At 46.4% G+C, this 20,313-nt stretch overlaps 1 protein-coding gene and 1 long non-coding RNA gene across 3 annotated transcripts; one reads left to right on the top strand and one right to left on the bottom strand.

Annotated features, from left to right (window-relative positions):
* Window positions 1–54: 54 nt before the first annotated feature.
* HSBP1 (heat shock factor binding protein 1) lies at window positions 55–5,077 on the top strand. 2 transcript variants are annotated; one of them, XM_017861007.1, is made up of 4 exons: window positions 59–226; window positions 785–851; window positions 1,416–1,536; window positions 3,514–5,077. In XM_017861007.1, exons 1-3 carry the CDS (start codon window positions 182–184, stop codon window positions 1,532–1,534), a joined length of 231 nt encoding a protein of 76 aa, XP_017716496.1. In that variant the 5' UTR covers window positions 59–181; the 3' UTR covers window positions 1,535–1,536; window positions 3,514–5,077. The 2 variants fall into 2 exon arrangements, with proteins under 2 accessions (XP_017716501.1, XP_017716496.1); XM_017861012.1 differs by lacking the exon at window positions 3,514–5,077 and having other exon boundaries at window positions 55–226; window positions 1,416–1,540.
* Window positions 3,637–7,092, bottom strand: LOC108521296 (uncharacterized). Its single transcript, XR_001883159.1, has 2 exons — window positions 6,961–7,092; window positions 3,637–6,660 (listed from the first exon to the last, which is right to left on the bottom strand). It is a non-coding gene; the product is annotated as an uncharacterized LOC108521296 (long non-coding RNA).
* Window positions 7,093–20,313: the final 13,221 nt, after the last annotated feature.

Genomic DNA, 20,313 nt, shown 5'->3' with positions numbered 1-20,313 from the left:
AACGGAAGCGCTCGGCCTCGAGGCCCTTCCGGTGCGGGAGAAACTACTACTCCCATAAGGCCCCGCGGTCCCGCGAGCAGCCAGTCTCGTCGCGAGAAGCAGCGGGCGGGGGCGTCTGAGCCGACAAACGGAAGTGTAGGTTACGGTCTGAGACATAACCGCCAACCTGGGCGTCGGGGAGATGGCCGAGACTGACCCCAAGACCGTGCAGGACCTCACCTCGGTGGTAAGGGACGGCTGTGGGGGCCCGAGGCCGCGGCCTTCCCGGGCGGCGCCGGGCCAGGCCCTGCTGGACAGAGGCGCGCCCACCGCCACCGCGCGTGGCTTCTGCCGAGGCCCCGTTTCTGGAAGCGTCTCTGGCCGAGGCTCCCGGCCACCTTGACCCCCTGGGCGCTCGGTGCGGACACGTCTCCCCGCGGACGCTCCCAAGCCCGACCCCCTCCGGTAGCCCCATTCACCCGTCGCGAACGCCCCCCGCGTCCCTCCTGCCTCCCTTTGACACCCTCCCCGTCCTTCAACTCCTCACACACGCCCGGGTGCCCCAACCCGGTAGAAACAACCTAAAGCCCCTGAACTTGGAGTCACAGCGGCCTCCCCCGCCCACCAGTCTAATTGGACAGGTGGGAAAACGGAAGCCCCGAGAAGGAAGATCCTTGCTGAAGGCGGCACAGCTGCCCAGAGGCAGAAATGGGGCTGGAACCCGAGACCAGGGCTCACGTCCTGATCCCAGGAAAGTGTCTCAGGATCGATTTGGACCGTGTTTGTTTGTTTCGCTTTTTCTTAGGTGCAGACACTCCTGCAGCAGATGCAAGATAAATTTCAGACCATGTCTGACCAGATCATTGGGAGAAATATCCTTTTTATCTGTAGTCGGCCTCCTGTGGGCCTTTGGAGCCTATTTGCCGGGCAGCGGTGGGGATAAATGAGTCGCTTTCAGGCCAACTTCAGCCAGTCACTTACAGAATTTGAGTTCGGATTGTACTGTGTTCTGAGAAGGACTGCGCCCAGAGCTCGGGGTACAGCTGGGCTAGACAGATCCCGGGCGCGAGGAGCCTACATCTACCAATCCTGATAGCTGGTGTGGTTGACCGTGAACTGAACCAAGCGCTTTTGTGTATGTCTGTCTTTTGATGCTCAGCATGACCGTAGGAGTGGGTGTAATGTTATCATCTTTAGCAAATGCATACATTGAGGTTTAGGGGTGCCATCACTAGTAAGGGTCAGGGCCGGAAACCGATGCTGGGTAGCCATGCCCCAGAGTCCTATACTCTTACCCACCAGCCTGTAACAGTGTCTAAAGGAAATTGGAAGACCGGTTTCCCTAAAATCGTTGTGTTTAAGGCCCTAGTCTAGAGGGATGGAAGGAAAGGGCTCAATGAGGAGATGTTGGCACGCGTTGTCTTTAACTTCACCACTTGATGATATGAGTAGTCGCATTGATGATCTGGAGAAGAACATCGCAGACCTCATGACACAGGCTGGGGTGGAAGAACTGGAAGGTGAAAACAAGATACCTGCCACACAAAAGAGTTGAAGGTGAGGAAGGGGGCAATTTTTTTTTCTTTTCTTTTTTCTTTTTTTTAACACGTAGTTTTGCTCTTGTTGCCCAGACTGGAGTGCAATGGCATGATCTCGGCTCACCACAACCTTTGTCCCCTGGGTTCAAGCGATTCTCCTGCCTCAGCCTCCCGAGTAGCTGGGATTACAGGCTTGCGCCACCACGCCCAGCTAATTTTGTATTTTAAGTAGTGATGGGGTTTCTCCATGTTGGTCAGGCTGGTCTCGAATTCTGACCTCAAGTGATCCGCCCACCTCAGCCTCTCAAAGTGCTGGGATTACAGGTGTGAGCCACCGTGCCCAGCCTTTTTTTTTTTTTTCTTAAAAGAATAGATCCTATAAGTGTAATTTTGATGTAGTCAGACATTCTGTAGATCCGTTTCCAGCCATGATCCCAGCAAACATCCCTGTATTCTTTACCTGCTGTGGACTTCATGTTTTGGAATTTTTCATGCCAAACTCATTCTTTACACCGAATTTATTTTCCCAGTTTTTATTAATTAGACTTCTGTCACTGTTAGTTAAGACCACTGGCTAACATTAGATAGCCACTGAGTTTTATCATTCCAGCTAATAAAGGGGTTTTTGTTGGCCTATAAAACCTGTCACTGGAAGATTTTCCATTGCTTTTTTTGGGAGGCGGGGGAGGGGATCGCTGTAAGTCACCCACATTACCACCTTCTTAAATGGCTTAAATTCTGGAGACTTGCTTGGTAACTTGACATAGGTAAACTAGATTGTGGCCACATTAAGCTTTTACTCTGGAGTTCATTTAAATTTCCACTGAATAGTTTCAGATATCAGAGGAAAGCCCGTTAAAACTACCCACATTGCAAGATAGGTAAATGTACACTATCACACAGCACAGTGCCCTGAGTGCACAGTCCTTTTCCTCTGTATGTGTGAAAAATAAGTTTTAAACTCTCTTTTCTCATGTTTCATTTATAACGTTTTAATTCTCTATAAAAATGAATGTTACCGAGGGAGGCGGAGGTTGCAGTTGAGATCACGCCACTGCACTCCAGCCTGGGCAACAGAGTGAGACTCGTCTCAAAAAAAAAACGGTTACTGGCGCGTGGTGGCTCATGCCTGTAATCCCAGCACTTTGGGAGGCAAAGGCGCGCAGATCACTTGATGTGAGGAGCTCGAAACCAGCCTGGCCAACATGGTGAAACCGTGTCTCTACAAAAATGGTCGTGGTGGTGCACGCCTGTAATCCCAGCTACTTGACAGGCTGAGACAGGAGAATCGTTTGAACCCAGGAGGCAGAGTTTGCAGTGAGCCATGATCATGCCACTGCACTCCAGCCTGGGCGATAGAGCAAGACTCTGTCTCAGAAAAATAAATAAATAAATAAAACAAAATCCTGAGTATTTTTAGATAGGTAGTGTACTAAGCAAAATATACAGTAAAAGATGCCTAATTTCCTATTTTCTGGGCTTGCTCTGGACCACATTTTAAGTTACTGCGAAAATACAGATTTGGGATGTTGAAGACAGACTCTTTAACTTTGCTTTTATCTTTACAATAGGTGGGGTTTATTCACTGTGTGAGTAAATCACATAACTGCTTTCTATGGGTGATGTCATCGCTATTCTTATCCAGAGATAATTTGGAAAAATGTCCTACCAGTCTTAGATGCTTCTGTGGGTCTCTCTTTATGTTATGTGGCAGTCAAAACTCCCATCAACCGACTGAGAATCTTGCCACAAGAATTTCAGGATTGTAGACTGGCTAGTGATGGGGGTCACTGAAAGAAAAGAATGGGAGTGGAAAACTGACTCTGAAATTTTAAAAAATATTTCCAGTTAAATCTATTTTTGCTAAAACATTGTCCAAAGAAAATAAGTTTAACTCAATAGGAGAGTGTAAAGGGATTTTAGTTGATAGTTGTGTATGTCATTTTACTTGCGCTCATACAATGAAAACATGTTGATGATTTTCCTTCTTCAACAGGTTGCTAATAATTTATACTGGAATCTGGAACACCATGTTTCCAAGCCAAGAGAAGATCGAATGGCTTTTTACAGCTAACTACTATGTGTAGACAGGTTTTATATTATAAAGTATGCATTCTTACCACATACTATATAGTTAGTTTGTAGAGTGATTTACCCCCCAGTTTCTTGAACATAGTATCTTCACATCTTGGACCTTGGTCAGTTGTGCGATTCATTATTAAACACTAAAACTTTGGCGGTTCCTGCATAACATTGTCAAATCTTTTAGTGTATTTCTGTGAAGTCATATTTTTTTTCTTGTCATTCCTTTTGTAGTAGTTGCTGTTTGGATAAAAGTTGCTGTGTGATTTTTTTATTACACAAATAGTAAACCCTTCGATTATAGTCTTGGTGAAGTAAGATGTTTGTAGACTTTAGAGTTCTTTAATTCTCAGCACAAAGTGACTGTTGAGCTAACACCAAATAGTGTGTTGGCAATACTTTTCAAATGGCTAAAAACACCTAAAAATTATTTATTCAGAAATATCTGTCACTGCTCTTTTGCCAAAACTCAGAATAGAACTTAGACTTATGTCTAAGTCCCTGAGGTCACATGCTAAAGTCGATGAAAAGTAACCACTGCCACTTTCTTGTGTTAGAACTTTTACAGTACAGAAAATAACAATAGCCTTCTGTAATGAGGCATTTGTTAGAGTTTTGCATGAGATTCTAATGCTTCAGTAGGACCCTACATGGTTCATCTACAATGGTTACCATACAAAATCTGGCAGGATTTTAAAATTCAATCACTCCATCTTTCCTTTGAGCTACTGACTGGAAAAGAAAGAGAAGGAAAAGAGACCATGTTAAGCCCATGCCAGCTGCTTGGCTAGAATATGATCAGTGATGTGTGGTAGACTCAAGTTTTTAAGAAATACTATTTTACTTAAACTGTTTCTTATCTAAATTCTTGCAGAGTGACAATGTTTCTGATTATAGAAGACAGGGACAATACCTTTTAAGTCTTGCCACTCAAAAATGCAGTGCCAGGAGTGCTAAACCAAGAAGCCAATATTGATGACATGGAAGGTGATCCATGATTGTCACCACAAAGTGCTTTTACACAAAACTTGAAAATTGAAAACATAATGTTTTTAAGTTTCTCGTGTCACCAGTCTTGGTGTTTATATTGCAAATCTTTCATAGTAAGAAATAATTTGTCCTGTATACAAGTTACATGGGGAACATAAAGGAGTCAGATCCTTCTGTAATAAAATGAATTCACCACTCTGGTTACTCAACTGCAGAACCTCCTTTGATCAGGCCAGGTGTGATGCAGGCTGGAGCCCCTGAATGCCCTGCACACACTGCAGGCATTGACCAGACCAGCTGAAACCTGCGTCCCTGCTGATGTTCTCAAGCCTCCTAAGTGGCAAATGGAAATGATATGGCCGGTTGCAGCTGTAGGAGAGTTGTGACTTAGGCAGGAGTCGACCTCCTCAAGTAATGGAACGATTTCAAAGGCAGGCTGCCCTGACCAAAAATATCTGCCATGAATAAAGGTGCCTGAAATCCTGCTATGAAGCTTCCTTTGTGTCAAAAATCTGTTTGGTTTTCAGATTGAAATGCAGAAATCACATTAGAGTATCAACTAAAACCTCTGGATGGATTAAGTACAAGTAGCCCAAGGCAAAGCAGGAGAGGGGTGTTGGGGGAGGTTGCCTTCTGGAAGGAGAAGCTGAGGAGCGGGAGGAGGGCTTGCGAGGACTGGCATTGCAGAATTGTCTCAGGTATGTTCCCAGAACACTTGCCCCTGGAGATGCTGCAGGAAAAAAAGGGTTGTGGTCACTTGGGTTTAGACGACATGCTGTGAACCTCATGAAGAAATTAGCATATTAAAGGCTCGGAAAGTAGAGCAGAGAACTCATCTTTAAACCTACTCACATCCTGGATTTCAAGTTCTCGTGCTGTTGCCCAGGCTGTAGTGCAGTGGCACAATCATAGCTCACTTGGAACCTCAAGCTCCCAGGCTCAGGCAGTCCTCCTGCCTCAGCCTCTCAAGTAGCTAGTATTACAGGTTCATGCTACCACACCTGGGTTTTGCTGTGTTGCCCAGGCTGGTCTAGAACTCCTAGGCTCAAGCAATCCTGCCTCAGCCTCCCAAAGTGCTGGGATTACAGGCTTGAGCCACCATGCCTGGCCAAGGGTCTTTTTTATACTGTATGAAGTACTCTTTCTCCAACTATTCTTGTTCATTTACCAGCCAGTGAAGATTCTCTTGAGGGCTGACAAATACAGATGAGTATGGGGGCCCTTGCACCAAGGAAAACAGCCTTACATTTAAGTGCCCTGTCTCCCAAACCCCAAGGCCCCGCAGCTTCTTCGTTTGGCCCCTAGTTCATCCTGCTGTCCTTTGAGCCACAGGATTTTAAAATATTTTAATCTTATTTTCATGGCAGTTTTTTGTTTCATTACCAGTGAAGTGCAGTCATTGTTTGACCCTGTCAGGACTAGCATACAATATTTCAGGTAACTAGGAGTTAATTTGCCCCTGTGAGTCCTCGGAATTTTAACCCCCACTTAGAGCACTGTTGCTATGGGAACAGAGTCCTCCAAACAATGAAAAGTGAACTTTTTCAACATGCTGATTGTAAATGGAAGCCTTCCCAGGTACTGTGTTCCTCTTTTCTTTGGATTTTGCAGATTATATATTTTGATTAGATTAAAATGGAGGAATTTGCAGCATGTGTTGTCATATCTAGCCCTGAAAGTTAACTGGCTACAGTTACCGATTGTTCACAGCTAGCACCATTGAAAGCATTGACTATAAACCGCTGTACTGCGCTGAGCATTTTGTTTGCACTGTTTGGCTTAATCCTCACGACCACACTGAGAGGTTTTCATTTGATGAGTCCCATTTAAGGAAAAGGAACCCAAGACTGGGAGTCAGGGGCCCAAGGTCACAGCTGGCAGTGATGACCTTGGAATGTCCTCACAGCTGCACGCCTGCACTGCTCACGAACGCAGCTGATCATCTGCCTCTTCATGTGAGCTGAGCTCCAAATCTCATCTGTCCAGGCCGTCTGGAAATCATCAACCCCACTCGCTGGATCTCGAAATTTAGTTTCAAAAGGCTGATGTAGTGTTTTCAATTAAACATGACCTAAAATTAAGTAATAAACACACTGGATGTGAGTTTTTATTTGCAATTTAAACTATTCAGAGCTGGTAGAAAATGTGTGCTCCTGGATCAGGGCCTTTTTTCTCCTGAATCAGTTGAGAACGACAGAAACTAAGTTCCTCAAACATCTGCCCAGAGCACAACCGCGGGGAATACGGACCGCAGATTTTCACATTGGTTTTCCATGCCTGTACCCGTCCTGTCTCCCACAAAAATTATTGCTTGAGGCCCAGCCCGGGGAGAAAAGACACCCCCTCCCAACTCCATGACCTATTAGCTTACCATCCTATCGGAGCACGGTTTTTGTTGTTGTTTTACGGCAACGAAGACTTTCAAATGCACTCATGAAGCCATCACCTGGAATCTTAATCGTGCATTCATTTTAAGTGTCTGATTTTTAGCTGCAACCAGTTGAGAACTTTTCAATGAACGAAAATGAGGGAGGGGAGACATTAGTCACTGCCAAAAAACAAAACCAGAGGAATTGTGATTGAACATTGCGCTTATCAACCCCACAAATTAATATGAAAATAGGAAAAGAGTTTGTTATTTTAAAAAAGAAAAAAGGGCCAGCCTGGGCAATATAGTGAAACTCCATCTCTACAAAAAAATAGAAAAATGAGCCCCGAATGTGGTGGCACACAGCTGTGCTCCCAGCTACTCAGGGGGCTAAGGTGGGGGGATCACTTGAGCCCAGGAAGTTGAGGCTGCAGTGAGCTGTGATCGGACCACTCCACTCCAGCCGGGTTGACAGAGCAAGACCCTGTCGCAAAAAAAAAGGGGGGGGGATCCTAAGGCTTGGTCCTCACCCCTGAGGCTCTCACTAAGAGATGCCTGGAAGCTCCTCAGACCCCTGCCTAGGGTTCAAGTGATCCTAAAAGCTGTACAGCATCAGCCTCTGTGGGATCCCCGACACTGATGAAATGTAATGTGTGGCTGTCTCCTCAACAGAGCTCCATTTTACCAAAGCTTATGTAGACACCACATACATGAACTACAAACCTATCATGTAGATGCTACCCTGCCTCATAAGAACAGGCTTGACTGTCCTGCTTCACAATAATAATCTTTACGATGATGATCTAATAATGGTCAAATTCTGTGTCCCTACCGTAGAAACCAGAATTTGACCATTTAGTCACATTGGTCTTGCAAAATGTCCACCTTCCGAAAGAGAATAGTATTGCTTCCCAATAATTAAGAATAGTCTGGATTCAGGATCCAGCAGCTTAGAAGCATTTAGCTACCAATAGCAGAAATCAGCCCTTTTAATAATGGTGGGATGTATTATTTCACATGGCAAGAAGTCCCAAGGGAGGGCAGCTCTGGAGCGAGTAAATTCTGCACCTCAGTAAAACTAAGAGCAAGACCGGGTCAGGCGCGGTGGCTCACGCCTGTAATCCCAGCACTTTGGGAGGCTGAGGTGGGTGGATCACCTGAGGTCAGGAGTTCTAGACCAGCCTGGCCAACATGGCGAAACCCCATCTCTACTAAAAATACAAAAATTATCTGGGCGTGGTGGTGGGCACCTGTAATCCCAGCTACTCGGGAGGCTGAGGCAGGAGAATCACTTGAACTCAAGAGGCAGAAGTTGCAGTGAGCCGAGATCGTGCCATTGCACTCCAGCCTGGGTAACAGAGCAAGACTCCATCTCAAAAAATAATAAAATAATGAAAATAAAAAATAAAAAGACCAAACCCCAAATTTGTTCCACCTGGGTGCATCCAGCCAGGGAATGCCTTTCTCCTTTACTTTTGTCTCTCAAGAGTGAAGAAAATGTTTCTTTGAAGGTGTTTCCACCCCACTGCCCGTGCCTAAAACGATCATGGCAAACAGGACCTGCATGATAGGTTGAGCAGTGTGGTTATTGTTTTTTTGTTATCACAACTCGGGTTGGGGGTGCTGCTGGCATCAAGAGGGTAGAAACCAGGGACGTTGCTTTCACACCCATGCACAGGACAACCCTCACCCCAAAGAATGGCACAGTCCCAAGTGTCAACAGTGCTGAGATTGAGAAATCCCAGCTTAACCCATTCATGAGACCACCTGAGCTTGGTGCAATGGTTCTGCTGACAGTTTCTGGACCCTCAGAAGTAGAGACATACAAGAACAAAACCAGGGTTCCATCAGAAAGGAAATCAGAATGGTTACTGGGTGGATAACCTACAGTGTTTGCTACAGACCTTCCAGATGTAGCTTCTAGATTATAAACACTGGTAACACTGGAGATGGTTAAATCGGAATTAGCTGGCTGTCAACCTTGGTGGCACATTAGAATCACCTGGGGAGCAGTTCAAAGGCCCAAGACTGGGCAGCACCACAGAACCCTCACATCAGAATCCCCGTGGTGGGCCCAGACAGCAGCGTTCATTTTAGACTCTAGTGTGCAGTCAAAGTCGAGAACGTCATTCAAGAAGGCCTGTCTACTGCAGACCGTTCGATGATGTAATTCACCAAGTTCCATGGGATTCTTCCACACCTGTGTCAACCCAGCTGACACCTCCAACTTGGACAATCAGGGCTTTGGCCCCTGTTACCTGGTATTCAACTCAATCCATGTGTCATGCATGCCTCAACAATTTGATTGTGTCCCAACTTTTTGAAAATAAGCATTTCTGATCCCTCAGTAACCGGATTCAGCTTCAGATCTGCCTAACATTTTCCCTGCCTGTCCTCTGCCAGGTACGGTGCTAGGTGCTTTCACCTGTATCATCTCATTCACTCCTCAGAGACTCTCGAAAGTTGTTGACATTATCAAAAGGTTTTCCAGCTGGAATTCATCTCCCTCTAATCAACCTTCAAAACCTCCATTTGTAAACCATTGCTGTAGTTTTATTACCTCTTACCTTGGTCTTTACAAGCTGCTGTCAAAACCCAGTAAGTGTTTCCAGAAAGAAACTTTAAATATTGCATATCTTAAAGATCTTTTATGCAGAATATCCAGTTAATTTTGATGGGCTACGGATAATCATCAGAAGAGCCGTTTCTGGAAATGTAAATAATGTGGCTATTTCTTTTAACAGTGCGTTCTCCTGAAAACATAAGACCATTTGACTGATTCTGCTCCAGAATCTTATTGAGGCAAAGGACTGGACCAAATTCTTCATGGAACAGAAACCCAGGACTGGTAAGTCCAGGAAATGCTGCAAAACAACGTCCTCAAAAGAAATCAGCCTTTCCCGGCCAGGCGCAGTGGTTCACGCCTGTAATCCCAGCACTTTGGGAGGCTGAGGCGGGCAGATCACGAGGTCAGGAGATTGAGACCATCCTGGCTCACACAGTGAAACCCCGTCTCTACTAAAAATACAAAAAATTAGCCGGGCGCGGTGGTAGGCTCATGTAGTCCCAGCGACTCGGGAGGCTGAGGCAGGAAAAATCATTTGAACCCGGGAGGCAGAGCTTGCAGTGAGCTGAGATTGCGCCACTGCACTCCAGCCTGGGTGACAGAGGGAGACTTCATCTCAAAAAAAAAAAAAAAAAAAAGAAAGAAAGAAAAAAGAAATCAGCCTTTCCCTTTGATAGGTATCTCTTCTGTGAGCCAGGCTCAGGTGCACCTCAATTAGGACCTGTGTTCACTGGCGCCATAATTAAGAATCTTAAAGGGAAAGAATCTTTTGAAAGCCATCTGTCAAAAGTATGCAGTCTTGCTTGTAGAATTTTACAGAGGTTCATGGTTACTGTGGGTCGGTACTGGGTCTGTGAGCCCTCATCCCCGGGGCTGAACTTCCTATCAGAATCCTTGTCTGGAAGGTTGATTGTGTCAGATGCACATGTTGCCAGCATCCTCAGAAGGAGAAACCAGGAAGATTCTTTTCCTGGGTCACTCTCATTTTCTCAAGCTTTGACAAGTCTTGACAGTGATCTGTGATCCAACTTTGTCTTCCCCATAGTGAAAAGCAGAACCCACAGAAACTCTCTGGCACAAAATCTCTGGAATCACTGACCTGGAAATTGTTCCCTACCATCAACTCTGCCAGAAATTTCTTGGATTTATTCAAGCTGACTGGTATTCCAGAACAATTGTGGACAAGATTTGCTAGTAATGCTTCCAACATTACTACTGTTACTGTTACATTACTATGTTACATTACAACATTGTTACTGTTTAGCAAGTTCAGAACTAAAAGAATCCCTTTTATCCTAACACTGACTAATAAACTCGTGAGAATTCTTTGAAACACCCATGACGAAATGGATGTTGTAATTTGCTCTTATGCTGTATTAAACACCATTGAGATGCTAAGCTCTTTCTTGCTTGGGAACCAGCCTGATGTTCTCTTCTGGACTCTTCATAACCCCTTCGGCAGACGACCCTGTATCTGGTCTTGGTTCTGAAAGGTTTGCAGCAGCACCTAAATCACTGAAGTTCTGGCAGTATTCATTCTTCTGCTCTCTTCTGATACTTGTTTTCCATGATCGGTCAGAGAATGACGGAATTTTTTCTTTTTTTTTTTTTGCCTCGGATTTCAACAAAACATACATGGAAGAATATTTTCTTCCTTGGAGACATTTCCCATAGGGCAGTGGTTCTTAAAATGCGGTCCTGAACCGGCAGCATCAGAATCCCCTGGGAACTTGTTGGAAATGCAGATCCCCAGGCCCTACCTAGCCCTACTGAATTAGAGACCCTGGGAGGGAGGTCCAGCAGCCTGTGTTTTAACACATCCTCCAGGTGATTCTGAGAGTGAGAGAGCCAGGGCCTTAGGGCATCAACCAGGACCTGAGGGCATCAACCAGGGCCTTGGGGCAAGGGTGTTGGGTTGCCCAGTATCCTTTAGTCTAATGGCTTTAGGGTCAAAGATGTCTAAACCAAAAAGCCTCACATGGCACTGATTAACATGCAGGTCCCCAGGCCCCCTTTTTGTAGATCCTGATTCAGAATATCTGGGACGGGGCTGGAGATTCATATTTTTAATAAGTTCCCTCATGTATTATTTTTGTATATTATTTCCCATGCACAAAAGCACTGCGTAGAGAAATGAGAGTGTGGGCGAAGCTCTCATGCTGGGAGTCTCAAGCCTGGGCTAGTCCTAAAATAATTGAAAAGGAATTGATTCTTAATTACCAGAACATCCACGCTCTTGGACCAAGTGTGACCTCTTCCGCCTTCTGAACCGAGGAGTCCACCCCTAAGCCCAAGGAACTGAGCATGAAGAGCCCTCACGCCATGAAGACTTGAATCACTTTAAATCAATTTGCCTCTGATTAAAATGTACTTCAGTAAAAAATCATTTCAACTCTTAAGCCACAAAAGGATATCCAGTCATTTAAAGCTTCCTGAGTGTTTTGGTTGATTAAAAAGGTTTTAAAGAGCATAGTAAATATTTTACCAGAAGGATAAGTTATTCAATACGGAGATTATTTATTAAAAACTAATAATTTATTAGTTCATTTATCTTTATTTTCGTGTAAGTGCATTCTTTTAATCTAGGCACACTCTTTTCTATTCCCTCAGCAGGTTAAGCCGCCACTTGACAATTCTGTAATACATAAATGTATTTAAATAGAATTTAACTTGTGAAAATAACAAGATTTCACTAATAATGGGAAAGATAGCTGTACAATTACGGTTTAATTTGAACTTTCGGAGAGTTTTAAGCATAGTTTCATGCACTTAACAGGGAATCACATTTGCTGTTTTGAAAAAAGAACAAGATTCTCATGTATCGCTTGGGTCATTGATCCTGAAGGAAATAACTAAGATGTAACTTCTTTTTCTTATAGCTGGAAAGGAAAACATGTAATACATTAGCCCAAAATCAAAGTACTGGGTTCAAGTACTTACGATTGAATATTTTTTTTCTCTAATAAAAACATTAGAATGTTTTCAGCTGCAAGCAATGACTAAAAATGGTTTAAATCACAAGGATATTGAGGGATCTCACACATGAGATGCCCAGAGGAGGCTGTGCTGTGGATAGGAGACTTGTCACCCCTTCTGTCCACCCGTGCTGCTGACTCTTCTGTGGGGCTTGTGGCTTTCTTCTCAGGGTGACACAATATCTCCAAGCACCGCCTCTGTGGGCCACCCCAACGCCCTTGCCCCAAACCTTTCCTCAGCTGTGGGTGGAATGGTGTTCCCCCCAAAAGACCGGTGAAGTCCTAATCCCTGTACCTGTGAATGTGGCCTTATTTGGAAATGGGGAAAACCAGCCTGGTCAACATAGTGAGACTCTGTCTTGAAAACAAAAGTTGAAGGACATGTGCTCACCGACCGCTGCCCCTGTAGAAGGAAGGAAGGCCTTGCGATACCGGCTTGCTGCTTCCCTTGTTTAAGTCATCCCAACTCGGATACACGTTTCACAGGCCCCATCCAAGGCAGGGAGGCAGAGCAGGGGCTTTGGGTCATCCTCTCTTTCTCTTTCTCTTTCCGTTTACCCTCCCTTCTTCTTCCTCTTCCTCTTCCTCTTCCTCTTCCTCTTCCTCTTCCTCTTCTTCTTCTTCTTCTTCTTCTTCTTCTTCTTCTTCTTCCTCTCTCTCTCTCTCTCTCTCTCTCTCTCTCTCTCTCTCTCTCTCTCTGTGTGTGTGTGTCTCTGTCTCTCCCCCAGGAGCACACTTTCCCATGATCTTCCAACAGACCTGCCCTTCTATCTGTTTGGCCAGGTGCTGGTCATACGCCCACCTCACAGCCATCACTGGTAAGGGGGTCCCAAATAACCTTGACTGGCTAAGGGCCAGCTGGGGGACAGCCTCATCTTCTCTGAGCCCAGGACATACTTTCAAGAAGGGGAGGGAAGGCACCTAAGAAGCACCAGCTGCCCACCCACCCAAACAGGTCACCCAGGCTGGCCCAGCCCTGGTGACGTCACTGAGTTCCACGGCATGGCTCCTCCACTCACTGGGCTCCAAAATGGCCACGTAGTCATTTTCAGTGAGAAATCAAAGTATAAAGGAGTCCTCTCCGCTGGCCAGTCTGCCCAGGCAGCTGAACCCCACTGAGAAGGTAGCTTGGAGCATGTGCTCCCAAAGCAAGCAGGACACACCTACGTCCCCAGCAGAGACCAGCCACTGCAGGGACCCAGTACCCAGAAGGCAGGAGGGAGAGTGCCCGTGGTTGCTCCCCAGCTGTCTTTGCATGAGGTCCCATGGCTGACCCACCTCCTGGGTGCTTTTTGTCCTTTACTGATAATATTGATATAGTCAGATGCTAGACTAAGCTGGGCTCCAGGGTCCCACTGTGTCTCTGGGCTGCCTGCAGAAGAGAGGAGTAGAGAGCGAATGGACAGATGCATTGGTCTGCTGTAAGACAAGACACAGAAGCAACAAGCAAGGAAGACTGTGGGTGTTGACACCAAGGGCAGACGAAGGTCATGCTGGGCCCTGCAGCAGCAACTCTGCAGACTTCTCTGGGGCTCCACCATTACCCTGTGTGTGACTGTCCTGGGGCTGCCCTAACAAAGTTCCACACACCAGGGTCCTTAAAATGGTAGATCTGTGTCCTGTCATGGTCTGGAGGCCAGACATCCAACATCAAGGGGTGGGCAGGGCTGTGCTCCTTCTAGGGCTCTAGGGAAGGGCCTTCCTTGCCTCTTCCAGGTCCTGGTAGCTCCTAATGGTTCCTAGCGGCTCCTGGTGATTCCGAGCATCCCGTGGCTGGCAGCTGCATTGCTCCCATCTCTGCATTCATCATCACATGGCCTTCCTCCCGCCGCGGGTCTGTCTGTCCTCACGTTCTGTTCTCCTCTCCATGTGTCTGTGTCCAAGTTAACCTCTTCTTGTAAGGACCCGAGTTGTTGGATTAAAGCCCACCCAAATCCATGATGACCTCATCTTATCTAGTTATATCTGCAAAGACCCTAGTTCCAAATAAGATCACATTCACAGATCCCAAGGGTGAGGATGTCAACATATCTTCTTGGGGGGGATGCAAGTCAAAGGACAACTCTGTGCCTGTTTGCCCAACCCCCAAGCCTGGAACCACCAAGCCACATGTTAGATACAGAGAGAGGCTCCGACTGGCCTCATTCACCCTTGCTCATCAGAGCAGCTCGCTCATGTCTGTACCTGATCACAGGCACCATCCGTGTTCTACCTTTATCCTGGTGTGCCTGTCCCCTCCCGGGCTCCCTTTGTGTATGCATGGGTTTTGCCATTGTCCTGCAAACTCTCAACACCCCTTTTTTCCCCAGTTTTCATGAATTCATTTGGACTATCTCATGCTGCCTGGCTTGGCATCTTATAGCCAGCTTTTTAAAAGCAATCATAGCCGGTACACCAAGGGTTGATTTAGTGTGAAGAAATTAAGCTTTTTTTTCTCTCATAAGCAAGTAAATTGGGAATTAAATTAGGTCCAAAATTCATCTGAGGCTTCTGAGAACTTGTTTGCAGAAAGTAATTGCTCTGGAACTGGCAACTTTAGTAATCAAAGAGAAGCTAAAGAAAAACAGAAAATTGAAAGAAAAAAAAAAGGAAGAGGGAAATAAATTTGAACCAAGTTCATTTTTTCCAACATCTTGAAAAATTTTAAACGTTCAACAAAGATAAAAGAATTTCTACAGTGAACACCTGCATACCACCTAGCATCAACTGCTAACATGTGACTCTGCTCAATGTATGATATCTCTGACTCTGCCATGGCACAGGTCACAAGAGACTGCCAGGAGAGGAAGGTTCCAGGCTCCCCCTGAGATGGGCCAATGTCTCAAAGCAAACTGTCCTCAAAGAACTTGTGTTATCAACATTCAAAGCCCTTCAAGAGGCCAGCATGGCCATCAGATTCCTTGTGGAAATATCCATTTTACCCTGACAGTAACACCAGCAGCCAAAATTTGTTTTAAAAATTATTGCACCAGCTGGGTGCAGTGACTCATGCCTGTAATCCCAGCATGTTGGGAGGCAGGTGGATCACTTGAGGTCAGGAGTTCAAGACTAGCCTGGCCAACACAGTGAAATCCTGTCTCTACCAAGAAATACAAAAATTAGCCAGGTGTGGTGGTGCGTGCCTGCATAATCCCAGCTACTTGGGAGGCTGAGGTGGGAGAACCACCTGAACCTGGGCGGCGGAGGTTGCAGTGAGCCAAGATCATGCCAGTGCACTCCAGCCTGGGCAACAGAGTGAGACCCTGTCTCAAAAAAAAAAAAAAAAAAATTGCACATTCCTTTTTGTCAGTTTTTTCTCATGACTAGTGTGGTAAAATTTGGCTACCTACTACTTATCTGTTTATTGAAGTGTGCAATAGGTTTAAATATTCTTGCAACTACTTACATACCATAATAATTGAATAAATAGAATTCTTCCATACTCTGCAGCCTACGATTCTGAAAATGGTCTAATGGCGTGCACTGGCTTTTCTGGGCTGACCTGGAAACATAGTCGTCTTTACAAGTTCTGTACCAGCACAGTGCCTGGCACAAAGTAGATGCCCAGCAAACATTTGATCATTGGATAGATGCATATCCTGGAAAGCTGTGGTCAGACAAAAATAAATAAAGGATCCTACAGAGTCAGTATCAAAGGTCTGCAGTTGCACTGATGAGGGGGAAAGATCTCAGGATCTCAGGATCCCATCTTGGCTGAAGGCAAGACTTTGACTCGGGTACCAGTGCCATTTGCTCCTTGAATGCATCTCTCACTCCAGACTGAATATTCAGCTCCCTGCAAATCCCTGTAAGGTGATTCAGGAACCAAGGGACAGGAAATTTTGTTCAGGTTATTTACATTCCTTATCGCTTGCTTTCAGCTGCAAGTGACCAGTAATCTACCTCAAGGCATTGAAGCAAGAAAGAGCATTTGTTGACACTTGGAAGCAGGAGTTTTGGGGTAAATTCAGACATTGCTGAATCCAGATGCTCAAATTCATCAGGAATGGATGCTGCCAGTCAACTCTACCATCCTGTATGATGCCTTGGCCACCATGGTAAGATGGCCACAAGCAGTTCCAGCTGCATTCAAACCCCTCAGGCACCAACCCCTGGACAACAAGAGCTTCTCTGGGCCAAAGTTCCCACAAATGTCCCAAGGTTACATCTCATTGGTCTGGTTTGGGGTATATGCCTATCTCTGAGCCAACCACAGAAGCCAGCCGAGAGGAATGGAATAATCTGATTGGCCAGGCCTGGATCGGCACTCTACACTGAGACTAGGCGTGGGATTAACCCACTCATCAAAGAACTGGAATTGATGATGAGGGAGAAGAGTTACCTAAGTGGGATCAGGTGCTCTTTGATCAGGCTACGTAAATTTAAGGCTCACCAAGCTCCAAATATTCAGGAAGGTGCACCTAATTTCCAAGTCTTTCCCACTCTCTCTCCCTCTCCAGCCAGCCCCAGGTGGCTTCCCCCACTGCCTGGCAAACTCCGAGCTCCTAGTCTGACGCAAACATGGAACCCAAAGTTGAGTCTCTTCTTGTTCATGACTCAGTTTAATTTTCAGCGTAAGCCCTCCAGTCAATTCGTTGCTCTAAAAAGTTGGAAAACATTTATTAAACACCCAGGAACTGTGCCAGGCCCTACAAATGGTGCTGTAGTCTACCTACTCATTAGAATCACCTGGAAAACCTTTTACACACAGCAATGCTAGGGGCCCACCCGCAGCATTCCGGGCAACATGCCCAGACCATTAGTATTTTTCCAAAGCCCTCCCTCACCTGGGTGTCCAGCCAGGGTGAGAATCCCTGCGTTAGGAAATAAAACGTATTATCCCATAGGTAATGGAGCGCCTTCTTGGGAGTTAAACGTTGAGCTGCCAGCTGTGCTTTCTAGAAAGAGCCCTGGAGGAGACAGTAAAGCACTGGGGTTGGAGTGAAGCAGGCCTGGTTGGAACCCACAGCTCTAACAGCAGAGCAGACACAAACTTTCCAGGCCCAGTGCAAAAATGGAAATGCAGGGGTTTTTTGCGGGGGGAGGGGGGTCTCACTCTGCTGTAGTCCAGACTGGAGTGCAGTGGCGCAAACTTGGCTCACTGCAACTTCTGCCTCCCAGGTTCAAGTGAGTCTCCTGCCTCAGCCTCCCAAGAAGCTGGGAATTGCAGGCACCCGCCACCACGCCCGGCTAATCTTTGTATTTTTAGTAGAGACGGGGTTTCACCATGTTGGCCAGGCTGGTATCGAACTCCTGACCTCAGGTGATCTTCCTGCCTCGGCCTCCTAAAGTGCTGGCATTACAGGCGTGAGCCACCATGCGTGTCCAAGAAATGCAAGGTCTTGTGTTCAGAAACTATTAGGAATCTCAAGAAGACAATGGCAGAGCATTAAACCGAGCACAGGGCCCTGTGCGTACGTAGGTCACAGACCCCTGAAGCCAGCCCTGTTTTCCAGCTTTATAGCTCATAATCTTGGGAAAGTCATCTGACCACTGCAAGCCTCCTGACTGTCATTTCTGCAAAGGGGATAGCAATAATTACCTCCAGGTTTTTGTGCAGGTTGCAATAAGATTATGAACGTGCCATACTTAGGGCGAGGCTTAAGCATCCATTCAGTGGGTGAAAGGAAGAGGAAGAAGAGAGGAAGAGAAGCCCCATCTCCACGCAAAAACAGAGCAAAACCAGGGTGAAGGCTACCCACAAGGTACTGTGTCCTGCCCTGCTCAGTAGCCTCGCCCAGACTTCCATCTGCGGCCAGCAGAGGGCAGCGTTGTGCAACTAAAGCCCCAGGATTCGGGCAAGGCCCCAAACCCAGAGGACAACTCTGCTAGAAGGTCTGGCAGGGAGCCTGCATAATTTACTCCTAATTCTCAAAACTAAAGCAAACAACGTCCCAAGAAATGATACCTAAGAGGCACATGACCTGCATGCAAATAAAGAGGTAACATGAAGTAATCGCTTTCGGGTACGGTCTAATTTCCCCTCGCCCCACCCCGCTCCCAGGATGAGACGCTTCAGACCCCGCATGGTTTTCCAAGGCTAGAAGGAAGGATGTTTGATAGGGACTTCCCTGTGCAGTATTTCATTCGATTTTCCCGATAATCTGAAAGTTGGGCATTTTTCTATATTCTTCTGTTTCTAAACAGAAGAGTAAATCATGCTCTGCAAACTGCTCTGCTCTGTTTCTGGGACGTGCTGGCCTCCCTTCCACCCCAGGACCTTTGCTTGTGCTGTTGTTCTTGGCAGAAATCCCATCCTCCCACCGCACAGCCCCTTGGTGAACATCTCCATATGTGTACATCTCAGCTCAGACGTCAGGTCCTCAGGGGAGCGCCTCAAATCTTGCACACCTGGCCTGGTGCTCTGGTTTCTACTTTCATACCAGGTTTTTTTTTCAGAGCTTCTATCATAGTGGGATGTGTATCTGTGTGCCTTTGATTGTCTTTCTCCCTCACTAGCCTGTAAGCACCAAGAAGGCAAGAACTATTTTTGCTCATCATTGACTCCCTAATATCCTGGACATTGCCTGGCACACCCTACCAATGTTTATTTGTTGAATGAATGAAGGAAGGAATGAACTTGCCCAAGGTTGCACAGCTGGAAGAGACGGAACTGGCATTCGACCCAGATCCTCTGACCTGCTAATCAGTCCACATCCCACTTTATCTTGTTGCCAAATATGAGCAAATGTTGAAAATTGTTTTTTTGTTTTGTTTTGTTTTTGTTTTTAGTCCTCCCACCCAAGGGCATCTGGGAGATTTATATACCAACACCTGTCAGTCATGGTTGGGGCTGCTGCGGGGAGAGGTGGGTTAGCAGTGGTGCTAATTCCCTGGAACGGGTGGTAGCGTGAAATCCTGTGGCAGCAGAAAGCTCTCAAGCAAAGAAGTGCAATTGCTGGAGGTCAGATGTCAGGCCAGAGTTTACAGAAGTGACAAAGGCAAGGGACATGGGAAGGTCACTATATAGATTGTGTCCCCCCAGAAATGTGTGGAAGTCCTAACTCCCGCTGCCTGTGAATGTGATCTTATTTGGAAACAGGTTCTTTGCAGATATCATCAAGTTGAGATTAGGTCATACTGAATTAGGGTGGGCCCTAAATCCAATAGCTAGGGTCCGTCTAAGAAGGTAATTTTCACAGATAGGAAACACCCAGGGAGAAGGCCAGGTGATGATGGAGGCAGAGACTGGAGTGACGCAGCTGGGAGCCAGGGAACATCAAGGATCACCAAGCATCACCAGGAACCGTCAGGAGCTGGAGGGGCGGGAAGGATCCTCCCAGGTGCATGGATTTGCAGACACCTTGATTTTGGACTTCTGCCCTCCAGAACTGTGAGAGGGCAAGCGTCTGCTGTTGTAAGCCCCTCAGTTTGGGGCACTTTGTTGCAGTGGCCCTGAGAAATGAATACGGGCCCCTACAGTGCCGCAACGGTCAACGGGGAGCTTTGTGCTAGTGACTGGGAGTACCACACAGAGCTTGCAGCTTGGACTCTTAGTACAGGGTCACACAATCTCTAGTTGGTAGAGCCCAGATTTCTGTGCTGTCATATCTGCTCCTCGAGGGCATGGAGTGAGTTTCTCTCCTCTTCCTCAATCAGCAATTCCCCCACCTGCAGCTTTGCAGTGCATCCCTTCTCATCTCCTAGGGCACTCCTATCCCATCCACACTATTAACAGAGGGTGTGCAGGGCTGGGACCCATGTGAGGCAGACCCGGGATGGCATTGCTGTCTGAGAAACTGTGCAAGTCTTTATTTCAGTTTTCCGCTGCTGTGAAGGTGTCACACAGGCCCAACGATAGGGTTCCAGTGTCTCCGTGAGCCTCCCTGGACCCCT

The sequence above is a fragment of the Rhinopithecus bieti genome, unplaced genomic scaffold, assembly GCF_001698545.2.
Source record: "Rhinopithecus bieti isolate Rb0 unplaced genomic scaffold, ASM169854v2 scaffold_1618, whole genome shotgun sequence".
Taxonomy (NCBI): Eukaryota; Metazoa; Chordata; class Mammalia; order Primates; family Cercopithecidae; genus Rhinopithecus; species Rhinopithecus bieti.
The sequence above is the reverse complement of the archived record's forward strand: the minus strand, read 5'-3'. Positions and strand labels throughout refer to the sequence as shown.